The sequence below is a fragment of the Enhydra lutris genome, unplaced genomic scaffold, assembly GCF_002288905.1.
Source record: "Enhydra lutris kenyoni isolate GAN:26980312 unplaced genomic scaffold, ASM228890v2 scaffoldscaffold16, whole genome shotgun sequence".
Lineage (NCBI taxonomy): Eukaryota > Metazoa > Chordata > Mammalia > Carnivora > Mustelidae > Enhydra > Enhydra lutris.
The window spans coordinates 7,045,616-7,067,383 of record NW_019154100.1 but is presented as its reverse complement, the minus strand read 5'-3'; the positions used below and the strand labels follow the sequence as shown (position 1 = coordinate 7,067,383).

The 21,768-nt window shown below is 37.1% G+C and overlaps 1 protein-coding gene across 3 annotated transcripts in view; it reads right to left on the bottom strand.

The window, feature by feature from the left end:
- The window catches only part of LOC111147330 (protein phosphatase 1 regulatory subunit 9A), a 299,050-nt gene that overhangs the window by 30,818 nt on the left and 246,464 nt on the right, over positions 1 to 21,768 (bottom strand). For all 3 annotated transcript variants that reach the window (XM_022503322.1, XM_022503321.1, XM_022503323.1), the window contains exons 8-11: positions 19,394 to 19,623; positions 17,788 to 17,884; positions 17,511 to 17,682; positions 150 to 307 (exon numbers count right to left, since the gene is read on the bottom strand). In XM_022503322.1, coding sequence (XP_022359030.1) covers positions 150 to 307; positions 17,511 to 17,682; positions 17,788 to 17,884; positions 19,394 to 19,623 — 657 coding nt within the window. The remainder of the gene's footprint in view (positions 1 to 149; positions 308 to 17,510; positions 17,683 to 17,787; positions 17,885 to 19,393; positions 19,624 to 21,768) is intronic.

The following is a 21,768-nucleotide window of genomic DNA, read 5'->3' as shown; positions in this document are numbered from 1 at the left end:
GTTGAGCAAGAATTTAGGAGACAAAACAGTGAACTACTCCAGCTGTTTCCATCTAGGGCATAGAATCTGGCTGCAGAAAAATCATCTTCAAAAAGCTGTAGGAACAAGGAGACAGCTCGACACTGCAAGTCAGAAATCAGTCAGCTCACCTTCCGCTCCAGACTGTCTTCCCCATCTGTTGAACTGACACTATCATAGAGTCTTGTCCTAGAGGGCCTCTGGCGTCTGTTCTTCACAGAGAGCTGGGCTCGGGTTTTCAGTGCTTTTGAATCCAGGCGCTCTGTCTCTGGGACTGCCTCATTCAAGTCTAAGGAAAGAATAAAGCAAAATAATCGGTGAGGGAACCTTTGGAGAGGATCGTCAAAGAGACCACAGGCCCTGATAACAAAACTCTCAAGGTTATCATTAACACCGGGAAAAAAATCGGTGACAATCATGCCAGCCTGTCTGATATCCCACGGGTAACAAACAAGTCTGTGAGATTTTAGGAGAAATGTACAAAGTCTAATGGAAGAAACCAACACCAAAAGTGACCAAGGCAACAAAAAAATCTTACATTCAAAGAGCCAGCGTGGTCCTCTGTGGTCTGCCTCTCACTACCTTTAATTTTGTGGCCCTGAGTCCAAGTCAGGACTCCAAGTTACCATTCCAAAAGGGAGAAGGAAAGGTTACCCATTGATTTATGTAGGCGTTGGCTGAGGAAAAGTTCTCCTTTGGTTGAATTTATCTGGAATCCTGCTCCTTAAAAAAATGTAGTTTGATCATCAATCCTGCTTTATCTTTTTAGAATGGCAGTCACTAAATGAAGTCATAATGTTCACAGAATTAATTAAGTGCTTCTGGATTTAAATTATTAAAAATAAAGCTTATAACTGAGTTGCAGAAAATTAATGTGTACTGATATTAACGGAATAAAACAATTTCTTACAGTAGCATTACTGGAGAAAATACTCTTTCACAGTGTTATTACGAAGGTGTGCTCTAAATATATCAAAAAAGCAGAACAAGAAGCATCTCAGGTTGTGCTTCTCTTACCTATGGAACTTTGCATTTGGCATATGGTTCTAACAAATTATATTAAACATATTTTCCCTAGGAGATACATCCACTGAGTGACAATATTTACGAAAGATTCTGACTCTTCATTTCCTGTATTTGAAAGAAAAGTGAATATTCAAAAAAGTCAGACTATTCAGGTATTTATAAAGGACAGCTAAATATTTTCTAATTAGTCATCTCTTCATTGTTTACATGTCAATGGAGGAAAAATAATCTCCTTGATCACTTTAATTTCTTCCTTTCAATAAAATCTAAACCTGCAGCTGCCGATTAAGAGTTCATTAGTTGTGATAATTGGGAGATAATCAACCTTACAAGCTCTTGTTTACATATAAAATGTGGGAACACCACATAGATGAAAGCAATAATATAATTAGACAGACTGTCATACAAGCCCGTTTCACAGTTTATCTATCTTGTATGTGGACTGTATCTTCTGTAACACAAAGCAGTCACACAACCGTCTCATGTGTTCCTCACAACCCCATGCGACAGAGCCACCAAGTTATGTTTTATCCTCTCCAGAAGTTGAGAGAACTTGAGTAACTCGCCCTCATCTGCATGGCTGGTTGATGAGCTGCCATGATTTTTCTTGTTTTTTTGACTCCCAGGCTACTAGTCTGTGCTCTCCAAATTGAGCTAGGATTGAACAAGCTACTAGAAAAAGAATTTTCCTGCCATTACAGTTCAAATGTTTTTCATTGCAAAATCACATATAATGTGACTAATCTAGGAAATACATTTCTCCAATTGGTTACCTATAGAATATACTTACTTATCTTCCACATATGTGTTAAGAAAGCATAAAAAGGAAGACATGTTGAAAACTATAGAAAAAATTAATTCTCGGATTTCTTTTTTTTTTTTTTAAAGATTTTATTTATTTGAGAGAGAGAGAGAGAGAGCATGAAAGGGGCGAGGGGCAGAGGGAGAAGCCAGCTCCCTGATGAGCAGAGGGCCTGATGTGGGACTTGATCCTGGGACTCCAGGATCATGACCTGAGCCGAAGGCAGTTGCTTAACCAACTGAGCCACCCAGGTGCCCAAATTCTCGGATTTCTTAATCGGTTGCTTTGTAACAGTGTTGGTTACTGGGTGACAAGAAGACTCAAGGAGGAAGCTTGTTCTCCTTTTGTTAACATGGCTTCTTTTGCAACAGAATCCTGGCCCCGGAGGACCCAATGTAGCACCCAACATCCAGAATTGCAGAAGCTACTCCACCACTAGGCGCTGAAGAAATAAAGTAAGGGAACATGAGAGCTACTTATTAGCAGGGTTTCAAGGGCAGAGAATTATTCTGGGACTTCCGGCTGTTATTATTCATGAATTTGCCTGGTACTCATATCTAACAACTTCCAAAGAGCAGTCTAGAACACCTGCTTTATTATCAGCTAGCACTAGGTAGGCATACGGAATTACATCTATCAAAAATGAAGTCAGCTGGAAAAGCAGCGCCTTAAGTCCACTGTCCAAGTGGCCAACAACACACTGCATCCAATCAAGGATTTTTGAGGACCAGAACACGAGGCTTTTAGCAGTGCTTCATGAATTACCATTCAGCAATTTATATATTCCATTCCAAGAATGAATGTTTTTTAAGTAAAGAGCCAGAAAAATGGAGTGGAGTGGAGAACTTTCACTTCAACAGCAGGAAGTCTGGAGCTAGCAAGCTACATCGCCCTCAGGAGTGTTAGAGGATGTGTGAGCGAGAGAAGGAAACTGTGTATAGGACTTACGTGGTTGGGTAACCAGAAGCTATCTTTTTCTATCATGTTGTTCAAGAATCAGAATATTGCAGCTCAAAAGAACCTTAGGGATTCAATCTCCGCTTTCCTTTCCAGTTAGGAAAAACAAGCCTCAAAGAAGATTACTAACTTGTTTACTAACTGCATCACACAGCTAATCTGTGGATGAGACAGGATAGAGCTCAGTCCTCAGAAGCCTGTTCTCTTGGGGCGCCTGGGTGGCTCAGTCAGTTAATCATCAGACTCTTGATTTCACCTCAGGTCATGATCTCAGGGTCCTGGGATCCAGCCCTGTGCCAGGCTCTGTAATCAGCACAGAGTCTGCTTTTCCCTCTCCTTCTGGTCCTCCCCCTGCTTGCTCTCTCTCTCTCTCTCTCAAATAAACAAATAAAATCTTAAAAAAAAAAAAAAAAGTGCTTATCAGCCTTCTGGAAGGTCATTCTCAACTCTGAAAGTAAACTTCACAAGTAACCTTGTGCTGTCATAGAGTCTTTGTTTTAGTCTTACTTTATGTTCCAAACAAAAATACAGGTCAGGTTCTAACTTTGCAAATCTCCAGAAGTATATAGTATCTTAGAAAGAAATCTGAGGGATTTTATTTGGTTTCATATTTATCCAAGGAGTAAAATTCTTACATCAAAAACTTAGCTGGCAGGGCTCCTGAGTGGCTCAGTCTTTAAGCATCTGCCTTCGGCTTGGTCCTAGGATTGAGCCCTGCATTGGGCTCCCTGCTCTGTGGGAAGCCTGCTTCTCCCTCTCCCTCTGCTGCTCCCCCCGCTTGTGTTCCCTCTGTCGCTGTCTTTCTCTCTCTCTCTGTCAAATAAATAAATAAAATCTTTTTAAAAAAAATTAGCTGTCAGTTTTGAGGATGACAATGTGGCAGAAGAAATCCAACCAGCTCCACATGGCTAAGTCATACACTACTGAATGAAAGGGCTTAGGTGGCCATGTTCTCTCACTGTCATTCACTCTCAACAGAGACCTTAATCAATAACCTAACACTGCTTTCATAAAGCCAAGACCTGGGTTCTTCCTCTACCCCTTCTCTCCAGCTGTTGTGTTCTGTTGTCCATAAGAATCAGAGGGAAATTTCCTTTTCATTTCTCCTTTCCTTCTCTATTCCTTTTGTTCAGACCCTCCAGTCTCTGGGCGGCAGGGTGGTGGGGGGAGCCTAACTCTGACTCAAATGCAGCTAGAAATACAAAAGATGGGCAGACTCGAGTGGGTTAACAAATACAGACAGACAAACAGCAAAGATATGAAGTGACTCATGACAGAGCGGTGCTGCGTGGGTGGGACTCGACCTCAGTGTACCTGCCTTTTAAGATCAGCTTCAATATTGTTTCGAATTGCATCCTTGAAAAAAATTTAATGGATTCGATTATGATTTTAGCAGCTGTTATGAAAAATGTTCTGTGAAATTAGGATGTTATATATCCTATCACACAGCAATAAGTTCCCTCTAGTAAGGCTGTGAGTCATTCCGTTTTTTCACCAGGTTGACATTATTTTTGACGTAAATGGAACGCTGCCCGCAGATCAGACAGAGATGGCCAGGGAAGGGGGGAATGGGACAGCATGACATGGGGGCTGCTCTGCATTCTTAAGGGTATTATTCTCCTCAAAAACAGTCCTGCCTCTATGATCTCACTTATGCTGTTATCAACTATGGTGCTGAGCATGAGCCACTTGGTGGCAATTTAAAATTTGAACAGTAGCCGCCGATCACTCATAGCCACTGCACCTTCGCACAAGATGGGCCTGCGGGTTTGGAGGTTGCTATGCCCTGCGTTCAGAGGTAGGTTTATGTATCTCAGAGAGGTGGTGAAAAACAGTTACCATGACAGTGATCTGCAGTTAAGTCTCCCTCAAACAGAATCCAGATCGGCGGCTCCAGTCACTAAATTGAGCAATTTCTCTAACCTCTCTGTCTCTTAGCATCCGCAACTGCAAATGGGCACGATGGTAACATAGCACTGAGAGTGGTAACATAGCTGCGAGGACCAAATGCATTCATAGATATGCAATGCTTGGAAGAGCGACGGTTACGGAAGCACTCAATGCGTGCACTTACTGACATGGAAAGGTTAGCAAGATAGTCTCACATGACGAAAGCAAGCTGCAGAACCACATGTACTTCATTTTAAATATTTTTATAATTTTATAATTTATAATTGAGGATAAATAGGTGCATGTGATTTAACATCGTCCTGACGATGGTAGGGACCTCCAAAGAAGGTATCAGATTTGGAGATCTTGGCCAACAGGTACTTTAAACCTATTTGTAATGTTAATTTTTTTGTATTATATGTATTTTTCGTGTGTTTATATATTACTTATATATGTAAAATTAGTAAAAACAAAACAAAACTAAGAAAAACAACCCGCACATTCAGTACATTTTCTTTTACAGACATCTTAATTCCACTCTAATCCGAGAGCTCTGGTGTTTTAGGACTCGGAATGCCCAGATCTTGTTATTAGTCTGGGAAACTTTGTCAAAATCCATGTGACTATCAGCCTGCCCCAGGTGAAAGGGCTGCTCTTCCAATTACGTCTGTGGAGCCTGTAGGCCTGCTTTGCTGCTCTCCTGACGACCAGATGATCTGGCTTGATCAGGGCCCTATGGCTTAGCTTCCAGTCAATACTTCGTTTCAGCATGGCCCGGCAAAGATGTACTGAATCGGATGCGGTAATTTGAGAGCAAGTTACACGACTTCATCTCCTCTCATGACGGCACTTTACTTAAGAACACACCCGCAGGCGACTCTCACCCTGAACTCTATTCATTTAGTTGCTTTCCTTATGGTTGTCTAAGAGTGCACACATTTTATACCCCAAATAGTGTTTCTGAAATTTTAGGAAGCTGATTCCTTACCGTTTCAGAACAAGCAGAAGATGGTTGCTGTTCCCTAATCTCTTTAGTAGGTCTGAGATTATTGTTGTATGAACTATACATTTCATTGGTTAATGTTTGAAAAATATTGAAGAATTCCCCCCACCTTTTTTTTTTTTTTAACCACTTTGTCAATAAATGCAACCTCAAAACTATCTGTGTGGTCTTTGAAACATAATTTGGTTGTCTGTTTTGGTGTGTAATGCCTCTCCAGGTGCCATCTGATGCCCAATGTAGCCATCTTCAGCTTATGGTCAACCCACCTCCTATTCTCAAGAGGGCAGAGAGGTCAGACTCTGTTGCCCCTGACTCTTTAGTAATGCCACCAGACCTGCCCCTGGAGATAAGGGCTGCAAAGCAGAAAAAAAACTATGTGAGGGTTCCTAAATTCCATCAGTATCATTTGCAACACTTGTAAGAGTTGTTGATTCCGAGAACATGAAAGGATAATTCACAGTTAGACAGCAGGGAAAGGCATTGAGTATCTTAGGTTTCCTTCACTGTCAAACATCTTTAGAATCTGATAGAAAAGTCCTTAAATTCAGAGAATTATAAAATCTAATCAAATGGGCAAACTGGTTGGGAACTGCAGACTTCTGCGAGTAGGACCATGAGGTCACATACATAAGCTGGGTCTAGGAAGGTGGGATGTGTAAATGTCCTCTTCTTGATATTACAGCATCCCTGACAACAGTAAACAATTGTGTAAATGTCCCCTTCTTGATATTATAACGTCCCTGCCAAGACAACAGTAAACAAGCTTCTGTGTTGTTGTCCTTCAGGGCTGCCTACGAAAATCTCTGGATATTAGTAATCCCACTTAACATTAGTATGTTAAGTATGCAACCCTCCCCCAAATGATTTATCATGATATAACAGTTTCTTTGATTACTATAAGAAGAATTCAGAGCTTATGCCTTTGATAGGAAATAACCTCAGTCACTTGAAATAACAGTTGTTGGCTTCCTTAATGGGAAAGTATCTTTTAACTATGGAAAGACTTAATTATGTACATAAAGCATTAGAAGGGTTAAGAAAGCTCAAAGGCTACACTACTTGTAAGTATAAATAACAGATGCACAAGAACTTCTTAAGTACTTGCAAAGACCGCCAGTCACTAAAAGTAGTATTTAATAAGGAAGTCAAACATAACAAATTTACAAAAGCAATTTAAAATGTTTGTAGGTGCTAATTAGCTAAGTTTGTAAATAGGAACTAAATATCATTCTGAGATCCCTTAACAATGACTTGCAAATAAATTTTAAAACTAGGTCTTTGATAATGTAGCTTGAATTAATAAAACATTAATTGTGAAACCAAAACAAATATCCAAATGACTTTTTGGGTAGTCTTAAGGCCTTTACTGTCATCACAAAACTCACAGACAACAGAGTTTTCCGTGTACCTAAGTTCTAAGTTCTATGTTTCTTAAGTTTCCCAACACATGGCATTTCCTGTAGGTTCTCAGACATAATTAGTGTAAAGTACTGAAGTAGAACGTTATTTCATGTCCAGTGGGATTCAGTCATAACTTGCTATTAGTGTCCTGCGTTCATAGAAAAAACCTCAAGGATCTCATAACTACTGAAACAATATGGTTAGAATATTACTCAGAGCCATACACACAAGATAATTTTCTGGTCCTAATTGCAGAAACAGCTGTTTATTGCTTGGTTTTAATTTTAAAGAGACTGTGACACCATGATTGATCGTATTTTTCATCTTGGCTGGTAGATGGCGTGCACAGTGAAATCTGTGGTCCACCCTGAAAAATTTATAGGCGCCTGCCAACATGCACTACATTTAGAAACCACTCGTGCAACATTCTTCTTTTGTATCCTCCCATCCTGATTTCCCAGCCTGTTCTTTTTAGTCAATTAACAGAACTATGCAGCATCTCCCAATCTGTATAATTAGAATTTCATGGTGAACCCAAGGATTATCTATAAAATGTAAGAAACACTTCAGAATACAGCTATCTTGGAAAATTTCCTCGAAAAGGAACTATATCAAACATTTCAGATTAAAATTGTCTTTACTTCCAGGGCGCTTGGGCGGCTTGGTCAGTTGAGCCTCTGGCTCCTGGTTTTGGCTCAGGTCATGATCTCAGTGTCTTGGGATCCAGCCGGGCATCGGGCCCTGTGGAGTCTGCTTGGGATTCTGTCTCCCTTTTCGTCCCCCTCTGCCCCATCCCTCTGCTCTCATGCTCTCATTCCTCTCTCAAATAAAATCTCTAAAAAAAATAAAATTGTCTTTACTTCCAGATCATAATCTACCTTATAGTTGGATTCCAAGCAAACAAAATTTAAAAGTCCAAATATAAAGCAGTCCGGTTTTCCTAAAGTAGACAGAGAACTACTAAGCTTAAGCTCATTCAGAAATAATAGCTTGTTTTCTATGAAAACAACTTTATACATCTTCTAATACTAATGCATACGCAGTAGGACTGTAAGGTCTGGTGACTTCTGTGAACCTACAAAAAGGCAGTGAGAAATAGGAACCAAGGAGAGTTGTCATTTTGCAACTGAATACCTCCTTCTGAATGCCTCCTTGATTTTGGCAACAAAAGTCTTAATGACTTACACAAAGACAGATGCAAAACTTGCACAAAACTAGACAGGCAATTTAGGTGCTTTGCTTTTTGAGTAAGAGAACAGATTTTGGCTCTAATGATATGCCAGAAAACAATCAATAAGTATTGATTTCTCATTCATTTGGCTTGTTCATTAAAATTTTCCATAGTGATTTACCGGGAATGTTCACCCTTTAATTAGTGCAATTCAATAATATTTCATGGTCAAAATTATTTATTGGGGATTAAAAGTTACTGCAAATAATTTGTTCAGGAAAAATGAAAATGATGAGTTTACCAAGAAATTATATCTGTATGCATGATAAATACAAGCTTGAATCCACTCCAGAATTCTCTCCTGCCCCAATTTAGAACTAAACAATGTGACAGCATGGAATAATTACCTCATTGCTCTGTATCTAATGCTCTTGTATAAGACACTCTTGATAATGTAGTGCAAGCATTCACTTTCCTTTTAATGACTTTCCATTTAATGAATTCTGGCTTTAATCATGCCTTTAACCTTATTTTACAATTCTGGGTTCCAACGCTAAAAGTGAATGCTTAATGTACTCTCAGACTCCGTCAGGAAATAAATCAGACATGGTGGTAGGGGTCTAGCCCAGCTTCACATCCACAGGTATCGGGAAAGAGCCACTAACATTGAGGGCCCAGGGAAAGGCAAAGGGGACAAAGACAACACATGATTACAGCCTCAGCAGAAAATGATTTCTTGGAGGAGTCCAGTGACCTAAGGAATCTCCTTATTGATGTAAATGTCTCGTGGTGTTGACTTTCCTCCCCTTACTAAATATTAAGTATTATAAGCCCCCTAAATTTTTTTGTGGTTCCCCTCATTCTTAACTTTCAACTAAGCTACTTAACCATTCCTATTTTAATATATTTAATTTATAAAAAATTATATACGTAAGTCACATAGAAAAAGAAGGAAAAAGACACCCATGTTCCTATCATCAAGCCTCAAAAATAAAATTGGTACTTGTGAAGCCCTCTCTATGCCTCATTTCTAGTTGTAGCCCCTATCTTTTCTCCTACCTATTCACAAAAGTATCTCTAAACAAAATACATTAATTTTGCTTGCTTTTTAAGTTTATATTCATGGTAATGAACAGTATTCAATATTCTGCAAATTGTCGTTTTTGTTTGCTCAACATTATGTGGAAAGGTATGACTAGGATTAATTCACTTTTTTCTGCCAATTCTTATGAACAATATTGTTACGCATGTTTGAATATGTCTTTTGGTACACATTTGCAAGAACTTCCGAAAGCATATAAACATGTAGTAGCAAATTGGGTGGGCCACAGAATTTGCATACCTTCCATTTTACTGGATAATACCAAATTGTTTTAGCAAAATAGCTGTATGACTTTTCCTTCATGCTGGCTCTCACATATTACTGTGAAACTTTATACCTGCAAATCACTTTATTTTTACTAATGAGGTAGAATGTTTACCAAACTCAAGGTTTTTCTTTTTTGTGAACTGATTGCTTATGTGTTTGTCCATTTTTCTAAGTTAGTTGCATTCTTAGCATATTCTGAATAACAATCTTTATTCTTAAATGGGCCACAAATACCTTCTCTCAAATTTTTGGCATGTCTTTCCCTGTTCTCTAGAAAGATAGTACAGTATCTTTCAATGATCAGGTTTTCTTAATAGTAACTGTGGTCAAATTTAACAAACTTTTCTTATGATTTGGAATTTTTGTGTCTTAAATCATATCAATATTCTCCTACATCTTCTTCAAAGATTTAGGAACACTGCCTTTCATATTTAAGGCTCTGATCCATTTGGAATCTATTTTATGAGTGATACAAAGTCAAATCCAATTTCTTTTTTTTCCATATGGTCAGTTTTCCCAGCATCATTTGTTATTCCATCCTCTTCCCACTAATCTGCATTGTCAGTTCTGTATCAGTCTCGAATTTGCATGAGTGGGTCAGTCTGTTTCTGGATTTCACTCTGTTGCACTGGTCTACTTACTTGTCAATTGCTGAGACTAACCCACACTGTCTTAAGCCAAGGCTCTTTCACTTTGTCCTAGCTCAAGTATGTCCTGGTTATTCTGGGCCAAACTCTTCTTCTATATAATGAAATAACTTGTCAAGTTCTTTAAGAAAAACAAAAACAAAAACAAAAGCCCTGTTCAAATTCTCATCAGAACTGTATGGAATACATAGGTTAATTTGGCTTTATGGCATTTTTGTAATACTGAGGCTTCCTACCTATACCAATTTTTTAGGTCTTCTTAAATGTCTTACTGTGGCTCTTGAGCTACTTCTGCTAAATTCATACTGGCTATCTTATATTTTTTGTTGTTATTATAAATTCCTTGTAGAGAAATTACATTTTCTCTTTGCTAGAATTAACTGATGTCTAATAATTCTTAGAGACATCCATCCTGCCAAACTCTTATTAATTCTAATAATCTGTATTCTTGAAGGTTTTTTTTTTATGTATTCACTTTTATTATCAGTGACAATAACACATTGGCTTCTTTCTTTTTATTCCCCCTTTTTTTTAATTTCTTTTGTTTGTCTGGTACTTGCTAGGACCTCAAGGAAAACATTGGATAGCAGTGGTTATAGCACATTAAGTGGTGAAATGTTAACAATATTTTTACTTTTAAAGGAAATTCTTGATTTTAACTTTCGCCCTTCATATGATTTTTTTTCATTTTATACTCAGTGTTTCAAAATTCATTGTTTATGCACCACACCCAGTGCTCCACGCAATATGTGCCCTCCATAATACCCAGCACCAGGCTCGCCCAACCCCCCACCTCCCTCCCTTCCAAAACCCTCAGTTTGTTTCTCAGACTTCTGTTTGCTTCACATTTCAAGTTAAGAAAGTTCTAGTTAAAAGCAAAAGAAAGTTCTAGTTTAATAAACTTTTGTATTTCTAATTTAATAAACTTTTTATTATGAACAAGTCTTCATTAAATGTTTGTCTTCATCTAATGAGATGATTATATAGATTATTTCTCTAGTTAATGTATGAATTATATGAGTTTCTGAATGTCAAACCAACTTTGGATTCCTTGTATAGACACAAGTTGGTTATGATAGTATATACATTATATATGTAAATGTATATAAAGTGCATTTCTGGATTCAGTATTTACCTCTGTGAAGAAGCGGGTTTTCTGTTTTGTTTAGTTTGTTTATTTATTTTTAAGGAAGAGAATCCTGGCCAGCTAACGGATGTTCATTCTGCTCACCTCAGAGTAGAAGAGGAACTTTCTTTATTCCAGTACATGACTGTGTTAGACAGCTTAAATCTTATACAAATATATTAACTTCATCTGCAACTTAACTGTTTGTTAAATATACAGATCTGTACTCCATTAGTTATACAGAAAACTGTACTTGAGGCATTTGCCAACGTGTATAACCTCTAACAAATTGCCACTCAATATTTATTAAAAGCTCAGTTAGGGACTACAAGACCTGTAGTGTATAAAAAGAATTTTTAAAAGCCCAAACTCCAACTTTTTGAGGATCTTTATTATCTCTATTATCTTTATTATCTCTGTTATCTATATTGGAGTGTGACACAGGTCACACTCCAATTACAGAAGAATTTTCTTCAATACTATTATAATTAACATAGAGTGATATATTAGTTTCAGGTATTATGAAAGATTTTTTTTTAGGGGTGCCTAGGTGGTTAGTTGGTTAAGCATCCTACTCTTGATTTCAGTTCAGGTCGTCACCTCATGGTTGTGAGATCAAGCCCAACATCGGGCTTGGGATTCTCTCTCTCACTCTACCTGTCCCTCTGCTCGTGCTCTCTCTCTCAAATAAATAAATAAATCTTCAAAAAAAATTTTTTATATCCAATTACAATAGGGACTCATTTCCCCCTAAAAATAGTTGTTATGATTTCACATGGAACCAATAAATGGATTTTTTTTTTAATAAAATAAGGAACTGGCAATACACTGGCAAGTATCAAATATTCAAATTTAAAATAGTGGTTGTAAGGTAGAGCCACCAATATTTTTTGATGTTTATATATTCTGTCATCATCTAAGAAAAATGTTTTTAATTATGCCAATAACGTTGCCTGAAGATTCAAAAAGAAGAAGAACCAGTTGAATGGGAAGCACATTAATGAATATTCATTCAGTCCATTCTTTTCTGCAAATATTCTAAATTGTATCTGTAGGTATCCAATAAAAAGAATAGAACTTAATACAGGAAAAGTAACTTAGAAAAAAAATCCCCACTTGATTAATCCAAAAGAAAGTAAGAAAGCAGATAAAAAGAACAGAGATTTTTGTTTTTAGATTAGAAACAAATAGTAAGAGCTTAGCTTTAAACTCAACATATCAGTAAATAAATTAAAGAACTTTCTAAATGCATCTTAAAAATAAAGAATTGGGAAAACTTAAAAAGATTGAGAGATTGTAATAAAAAATAAACATCTATATACTGGTACAAAAGACACAAAGTTTACAGTAAAAAAAAAAAAATGATATACCATACAAACACTAACCAAAAGAAAGCTGATATAGCTCTTCAAATACCAGACAAGGCAGATATTAAGGTGAATTACTAAAAGTAGAAACATTCTCTGATGATCAAAGGTCAACCTACCAAGAAAATATGGCAATTCTAAACTGTATGTGCCTATTAACATCACCTCAGACCCATAAAGCAAAAACTGACAAAACCAAAAGAAGTAACAGGTAACTCCACAGTTACAGGGTGAGACATACTTGAAACACATCTCTCTTTGAACATGGTTAAGAAATTTAACCTGCTACACATGAAAGAGCACCTGAGTGCAAAACTAGATCAACGGATAGCTGAGTACGTCATGTCTTATCCATACTCTCTCCAATAATTTAATTCGGTTTTACTGAACACTGTATTACATATTTGTGTGATGCCATTAGTTTACACTGAGGGTCACTGTGTGAAAATGTCCTAATAACAATCATCAGTGATTTACTCTAAGGATATTATCAATATTAATATCACTGTTTGCTCCAAATTATGCATTATTTATTTATTTAATTCTATGTACATTCTATGCTGAAAGTCTAGTCTTTCCTACAATCTGCCATCTTGAACCATCAGTCTTTTTCTTCTGGCTCAGTTCTTATTAGAGCAAAGGAACAGTAACTAACTAAAGGAAATAAGAATAAAAGGCTTTATATAATCCTTCCATGTTCACACTTTAGGGAAGATAACATTCAGTGTTTTCTAACTAGTGGCCCACTAGGTGAGTAGATGGGTATGAGAAAGAAGGATTTGGTAGTAATATCCAAACCTCACAGGGATACTTGAACTACCTTCACAAACCCACAAGTGACCCAATTCCTGTTATGCCTGAGAACTACTAACAGGTCCCAGCGCTTACGGAGATAGCTATGACTTCTTCTCAGGAACTCAAAGCCTACTTTTATTCCAAGAATATCCTGAAGCAGACCTTTAACATAAGGTCTCATTCTTTAACGTAAGATCTATGAATCAGAAAAAAAAAAATTATTCTAATTTTATTCATGTTTTTCCTCTTCTTCAACTCCCTCTCATCTCTTTTTTTTTTTCTTTTTTAAAGATTTTATTTATTCATTTGACAGAGAGAGACACAGCGAGAGAGGAAACACAAGCAGGGGGAGTGGGAGAGGGAGAAGCAGGCTTCCCATGGAGCAGGGAGCCTGACACGGGGCTGGATCCCAGAACCCTGGGATCACGATCCCGAGCTGAAGGCAGATGCTCAATGACTGAGCCACCCAGGTGCCCCTCCCTCTCATCTCTTAAAATGTTTAACTCATCTATGTATTTGTCTTCGACCAAACCATTCATCTTCCTTGCCCTTTATCCTACAAATGATAGGCCTTGTTGTACAACTGGCAGGGACAAACATCGTTCTTTCTGTCTAGGAGCCATCCTTCCTCTTACAAGTGAGTGAGGCACCAGACTTCCAGTATTCAAAACACTTTCCTAAAGGTATTGTACTTACTTCTAACCTCTCGAGGCAGGATAGTGATAATCCCTCTTCATACGTAACTTCTACCAATTAGTCCTAGTTTTTCTTTCATTATCTCTATGAAATATGCAGAACCTTTCACAAGAGCCTTTACAATATTTGAAGCCAAAAACAGTATCATCTTAAGGATCCCGGAATATATGAAGTGTGGGAAATTCATGTTGTTCAGCGGAATTTTCCAGGGAATCTAATCAAACCAAGACTACAACCCTTTTCTTCCAAGATCTCTCTAACCGGTTCTCTGCTCTTACTCTAATCATGACTCAAATCCCTGGGCAGTTGCAGACACTTCTACTCACTTAGGGCTCCTGGATAGAGGACATACATAGAGTAGCACTACTCAGGCACTAAGAAATGACAACAAAAAAAATGACAGGAAGGCAAAATAATTACTTTTCACATCCTGGAACACAGGTAAAACAATGTGTTCTAGTTAATGAATGATAAGTGTTAATTAATAACTCTTAATAATTAGGTAATAATCCTTAATAAGGGTCTGTCATGGCTTCTGGTTAAAAAAAATGTTATATTTGCTCTATGTATTATGATAAAAGATGTATTAGAGCATATTAATGGCTTTGTATAATCTATCACAATTTTAATGAGCTACTTAAGTAGGTTTGGTTTATAGAGAGAACCACACAAATAGTGTTCAAATAGAACTGTAACTATGGTAAATTTCTGCATGGTTTGAAAAATGATTTTATCACTCTGAAAACTTAACATAAATTCAATACCTAGAGTCACATAATTAATCCTTCCTCATCTGGGAAACTCATTCATAGAAGAACATGATTCCTTGTGAAGAAACGACTGCATGTGGGCTCTTCCTCTCCTCCTCCTCCCATTCTGCCCCCTACATTCTCTCCTTCTGTTCTCTTTCTTTCAGTATTGCATTCTAACATAGTTTTTCAATGACTTTAATTGATAATCCTTTTGCTTTACTGAGCCTCAAGACCTAAAGACCTGCTAAACCACTCATCTTATCAATAAAGCACTCCAGTGCTCAGAAGGCAAGTCAAAACTGGACAGTCCACAGGCAGTGGGGAGAAAAGGCACTGCATCTGAGGGGCGGAAACTAGTAGGGCTGATGGTAACTGCTGTACCCATCCTGCTGCCAAAAGGTATGTCGGAGGGGAGGAGAGGGGAGGGGATCTTTAAGTGCCGAATAGCCTTTGTTTGGTCCTCAGTTTTACTTCCTTTTCTAAACCTCTAGGACTTCAGCGTTCCCTAGCAACAGAAGCAAAGGATCAATTTAGAAAAGTGCTTTCCAGAGCATTCCTATCTAGCTACTGACCAAGCCATTTTAGTTTATGTGACCAAGCAATTGAAATTCAAGGAGATTTATCACTGACTGTCCTCGGCAGCAAAACTGGAAGAGCAAGCGCTTGATATGTATGCTACTAATGTCTAAGATGACTGATTCTACCTCCACTGCACAAGCATGGATTGGTTTCAGTAAGAATTAGTAGTCTTCACATCTCACTGTGAACCGACAGTGTTGCTAGGGAAACTGATAATTATGTGGCAAAATGGAGGGTGTAGAATAGGAAAAGGGTTCAGAAGAAATATAAGGTTTTGATCCAAATCAGCATGTTAATGGTAGAGTTTGTTGATCTTCTGTAGTCACATAATTTAATAAATACCATTAATTATATGTTTGACAAGATACAGATTTCTGAATGGAAACAAATGAACAGAAATGAACTGAACATTGGAAAGCCACTGGTTTACAGATCACACCTGGTGCATGTCACTGCAGAAACACTTATTTGTTATAAACTACAATTAATTTAATGGAATTAAAATATTCCAAAAGGTGAAAAAAAACATTGATTTTTTTAAATGATTTTTCTTTAGAAATCAATCTTCTAAAGTTCCTGATATAATAATTATAATCCTATAAAAGATTGATTCACCTCAGTGACAAAAACATATAACTTCAAAACACCTGTTGGTATGGAGAAAAAACAAGTGTGACTATTTTTATATTATGCATAGTAAACCCAATCCAGAGATGCTAAATGACCTTCCTGAAGACACGCAGCTCTTCAGTTAGTGGTAACGCCCTTGCTAAACATTCCTCTTTAAGCCACCCAGGAGTCAAGATGTACCCATTATATTTATTAAGGGAAAGCCCAGCAAAAGGATACAAATGTAGTAAATGGTCTCAAAGTTCTAGATCTCACTTTAATTTTAAATGAAGATTTCCAATACTTTTCATTTTTAATGGCTAAGAATGAAACTCTAAAAGTTAATGATATGATATAAACACTTCTGTATCAAAAGAAGTCTCACTGGAGACATTTTAGTATGTGAGAAAGAACATCAGAGAATTATACAGCTCATTAGTGAACAGTTTTCCTGCATGTCAGATCACTGCCTGGGAGTTGTCTGTCCTATCATGACAGCACTGATTCACTACATTCTTTTACTTTCACTTTTTCCGAGGACTATTAGGTAAATATTTAAAAGATGGAACCAAAGGTTTTATATCCTCTTGTGTATTTATCTTTATAAATTCTTACACATTTTCTAATTTATAAATGCACTATAGATATTAAAGCATTCATTCACATTCATATACACACAACCTCTGTATGGATGTATGTTTGCGTAGGAAAACAAGTGACTGTTTTATGGCTGGTACATAAAACAAGACAAACATTTGCAAGAACAAATGTTTCCAGTGTTTTGAATCTTATTTGCTCTTTGACAGGAAAGACTGAGAAGTATAGAGAGGACACCAAAATAAAACCATAAAAGTATACAGAACTTCGTAACTCAATGAATTCCAAGTGCTAGAAGTAGGTAGTCAGCCTTTTGATATTAGGAAAAAGATTTTCGTTCTAATGACTTAAAAATTATAAGATTTACTTATTAATACATAAGTAGTAGCTCATCATAGATGAACTATCATGTTAGGGTAGTTTATTTACTTATTCTTATTAAGGTAGTTCATTAAGTCTATCAATATTATCATGACTTAAAAAAATAATTGGCTTAAGTTGCAGTTTTGTTATTTCCTCTCATCAAGGCATTGGTTTTTGATAAAACAAGAGCTAAATGATAGGTTCTTATTTTGATAAACCTTTTCTTCTTTCTCATGGCAGGAAGGCTGTCTCAACTTTGAAATCTCCGGGTAAGAAAACGAAGAATGTAAGGCTCAATTTTATAGTCACTGGAAATAATTTTTGTGGTTAGTTTAAACAAACCTTGACTTAGGCCATCTTGACAAGATGTCTGCTTGACATCCAAATTCTCCATGGTATCTCCTTTAGAGACGTCACCAAGAGATGTTCTTCTCTCGAAGATGTTGTTGTTGTTGTTAACTTGAGTCCCATTTTGCTTCAGTAGTCGGAACACCTCAGCTTCCAAATCTCTAATCTAAGGGGAAAAGAAAATCCATCCGTAAACCTCGAAGCCAGCACTCCTCTCTAAGTACTCAGCCAAACCATCCTATGACTTAGTGGTTTTGAGCACGTAACTCACCCGTACTTGCAGACCTTGAACTTCCACAAGATGAGCTTTTTCCAAATCTTCTATTTTCTTTCTTTCTGCTTCCTGTCTCTTGATGAAATCAAGTTCTCTTAAGAAGAAAATAAAAGATCTGATGACATCAAATACTCAATAAATGAGAAAACACGTGGAAGTTCTTATCTGAAGCAATAAACTGCACAGTGGGACAAACGAGTGGGTTGCTATTTAAATAAACAACACTCAATCACAGTTGGGGGGGGGAAGGCATCTAGGAATGAAAGCAAATTAAACATCTTAATGGCTCCTAAATGAGAGAAGAATGCTTTGATTCTGCTTCTGTGATTTTTGTTTGTTAACTCCTGATTCTTGAGTACCCACACAGATTTAGAGAGAAGCTACTGAACTAATGACCTACCTTGGGTAACTTAGTGCAGTTGATTCTATGTAGGATAGTTGCAATTCCGTATTTACAGAGCCATGTACTCCGTAAACCAATAGGACTGGATGGTAAGAGCTTACAGAAGATAATTACAATTTGCTTTCTACGAATGACAGTGGCGAAGGACTGGGCAGGTCAGAAACACTGAGGGGGAGCCATCACTTGCACACCAGAAGTTAATATGGGGAGGAGAAAATCTCTCCCTTTTGGGAGCTTAGAATTCAACTTTCTAATCCGGCAACACTTACTATAAATTTATCACGTGAAACACAATAAGGGATGACATTTTTGGCAGTAAGAGTTAAAATAGTGATGTACTGGATTCAGACCACAAAAAGTAATTTCCCCTTTTCCGTAATCAACATTTTATAGCAGTCTCCTTTAAATGTGAAAAACAGGGTCTCGGAGATAGGAAATAACAGAGACATCGGGAATCTTACACATACGCTTAGCTTCTAAGGCTTGCCATGAAGACCAGAAGTGGTCGGGCATGACTGTATTGCTCTGGCTGTCCAGAGGCACCTGAAGTTCCTGATGAAAAAAATCTTTAAGTAACCAGTTCCCTGAAATTACACCAAAATCCAACAGAGGGAAGCAAAGCAGCATTCATGTGGAAAGAGCTGATGAGATTCAAGAGCCAAGTTTGCGGATAGACTCTCACTGCAGCGAACTGATCCCCTCGGGATTCTCCTTGTGAGCAACGGAAAATGGCAGGGCAAGGGGTCTCGCTAGTCAAGGTTTACACTATCTGAGGTGGGAAAGTTCTGCAGTCCCTGATGCTAAGAACAGAGACAGAAACAACCTCCTCAAGGTCTCAGTTACTGCTTTGCATGGTCAGTCACTCTGCGTGACTTCAACTGGGCTGCTTGCTTTCTCCTCAGAGCTGTTGCCAAAAGGACAGAGATTCAAATGTTTTCATAGTTATTAGGAGTGACAAACTATCAAAGAGAAACCGGGGAGGGGAGGGTAACAGAGCTAAAAAACTCTGAAAGAAACAAAATATAATCTCGCATGAAAAAAATGATAGAAGGGATTTCCAAAGTGAACGTCTAAATGCTTTATAACTCTGCTTAAAGGATCACCGAGATAATCTTTTCTATTCTGTTAGATGTTATAAGATTACTGGATGTAAGCCCTCTTTAGATGCACACAATTCTTTAGTCATTAGATGCTGCTTACTTTTGTTGAAAATCCTTGATCAATTTCTTTGCCTTGTTGTATTTCTTCTCCAAGGCCTGATACTGGCTTTGAGTCTCCTTGAGGTGCTCGTTCACTGTGTGGCATAAGGTCTGAGCCTCAATCCAGTAGCTCTCCAACTTCAGCATTCTCTCTTTATTCTCTTCTATATTCTGCTGGAGTTGGGTTTTTTCTAGTTCCCACCTCACTTTCTCATTTTCTGCTGCTTGCAGCTGGATAAAGCAAATGTCGAGGCAAGGATAATCTGGGTATTCTATAGCAAAATCCATCATGTTTTTAAAGCATGTTTTAAATTAAGTTCCACTGCCACATATACTCAATCATTATAACCTTGAGATGAGAAGAGCAAGCCTTATTTTCAGCATTTCAGAGATTATGAAATGGAAGCCTTGAAGAGGGAAATGTTTTGTCCAACCAAGGTCACACATCTGATAGATAATAAAACCGGGATTTGATCTCACCACCCATGATCTTCCCATTGCCCCATGTGGTCTGAAATTCTGTGAGCAGTACATACTGTTTGAGAGTTTGACTGGATTCTAGCCAATGAACTTCAATGTACCTTCTTTCAGCTGTTTTTCCTACACACAATTAGATGTAAAAGACTAACTGAAAAGTGAAGGGGGAGAGGCACACTGGGAAGGAGAGAGGGGCCGAAGCACAGTTTGGTCTGCTAGTTAAGAAAGGGTCTCTGGAGTCATTCAGTTTAGAGTTGAAGTCCAGCTCTACCATTATTGGCTTTTAAACCTTGGGCAAGTAAGTGACGGAAGCTCTCTAAAACTCAGGTACATTATCTATAAGACAGAATTTTGAGGTAACACAACGGCATGCCTGGAACAGCTCCTTGGGCATAATCTGATAAGTGTTAGTTATTTTTACTTTGGTTTTTATCCCTTTTAATAATATGATTATATCCTTTATTTCAACTGACACGAACACAGTCTGTAGCTCATTATTTTGCTGGCAGTGTTCTGAATTTCCAGAGCCTGATAAACTTCAATTTGCATGAAAGTGTAAAAGATAATGCAAGTAAAAAATATAAATTATCGCTGACTTATTTTAAATCCCTCTGATGGACCAAAAAAGGCAGCTTCTTGTGTTTCTGCTTGCAGGGACTCTTGGGAATAGATAGTATACTAGTCCGACCCCATTATTTTTACAGGAATTCAAGGATGATCCTTTAGGTGAGGGGTCAAATGTCATTTATTCACAATAATGGATCTTTAAACTAGTGCTTCATCTAGTCCACATGCTTCTTTTCAAGTTCAAAAGGATGCAGAGTCATTATAAACTAACAATTTTCAAAACCGAAGACATCCCCAGACCATACCACATTCAGCAAATAAATATATATATGTATCTTTTAATGCATATTTTAAACTAAATACATTGACAAAACAGATTACAAAGTAAAAAAAATCAAAAACATTTCAAAATTAGGAATTCTATTATCAACATGGATATAAAGAGTCACAATAAAGTAAGCTATTATAGATATTACATGCCAGTATAATAAAGAGAGAAATACAAAATACTAATTTATAGGATTTCTAAATTAAATGTTTCTGGTCTAACACATGTTTTGTTAAAGCACTTATAATCCACAGGGGAATTTTTTTCCCTGGTTATAACCAACAATTAAAAAAAAAAAAAATCTATTCTTCCATTCTGTGCTAAGAAACAACAGCAATTTAAAATGAGATAGGTTTTTCCTGCATCTTTTATTAAGCGATGTTTTGTATTCAAGTTGTTTATTTACCAACCACTATTAATTTAAAAATGATTATTCACAGAGCTTGGCTGACACCATGAATGATGTATAGACATGTTTTGACTAAAGAGCTACAGAGTTATTAGCTGAGAATACCATTTAACCAAAATAGCCCTGCTAATTCATCTCCATTTAAAACACATGGAAAAACCAAAATAATTGTTCGATGTGAACAGGAAAACAGATCATTAGTGGTGGGGGGAGAAATTATGTCTTAGTTTTTAAAAGACCATAAAAACAATAAAGAATATTATTTTTAAGGTAATTCAAAAATATTTTTAAATCCTTGAAATTACATATTTAATAAACCTAGACACAATTCGAGGAATTTACAAGCACCTTATAATTTACCAACTAAGTGTGCCCTTTTGAATCTTGTATTATTTCATATATAAACTAAAAATACATACTCCCTTTTATCAAGACCTGTTTTCCCCACCACAAATTTAAATACTGCAAACTAAACTTGTCTAAAAATTTCCAGTAGCATCTGTCATTTAAAATCAATTATTCACACATTATATTAAATTTCATAATATTTAATTATTAGAAATTGGAATTTTTTTCTATGAAAAAGTATTAATGT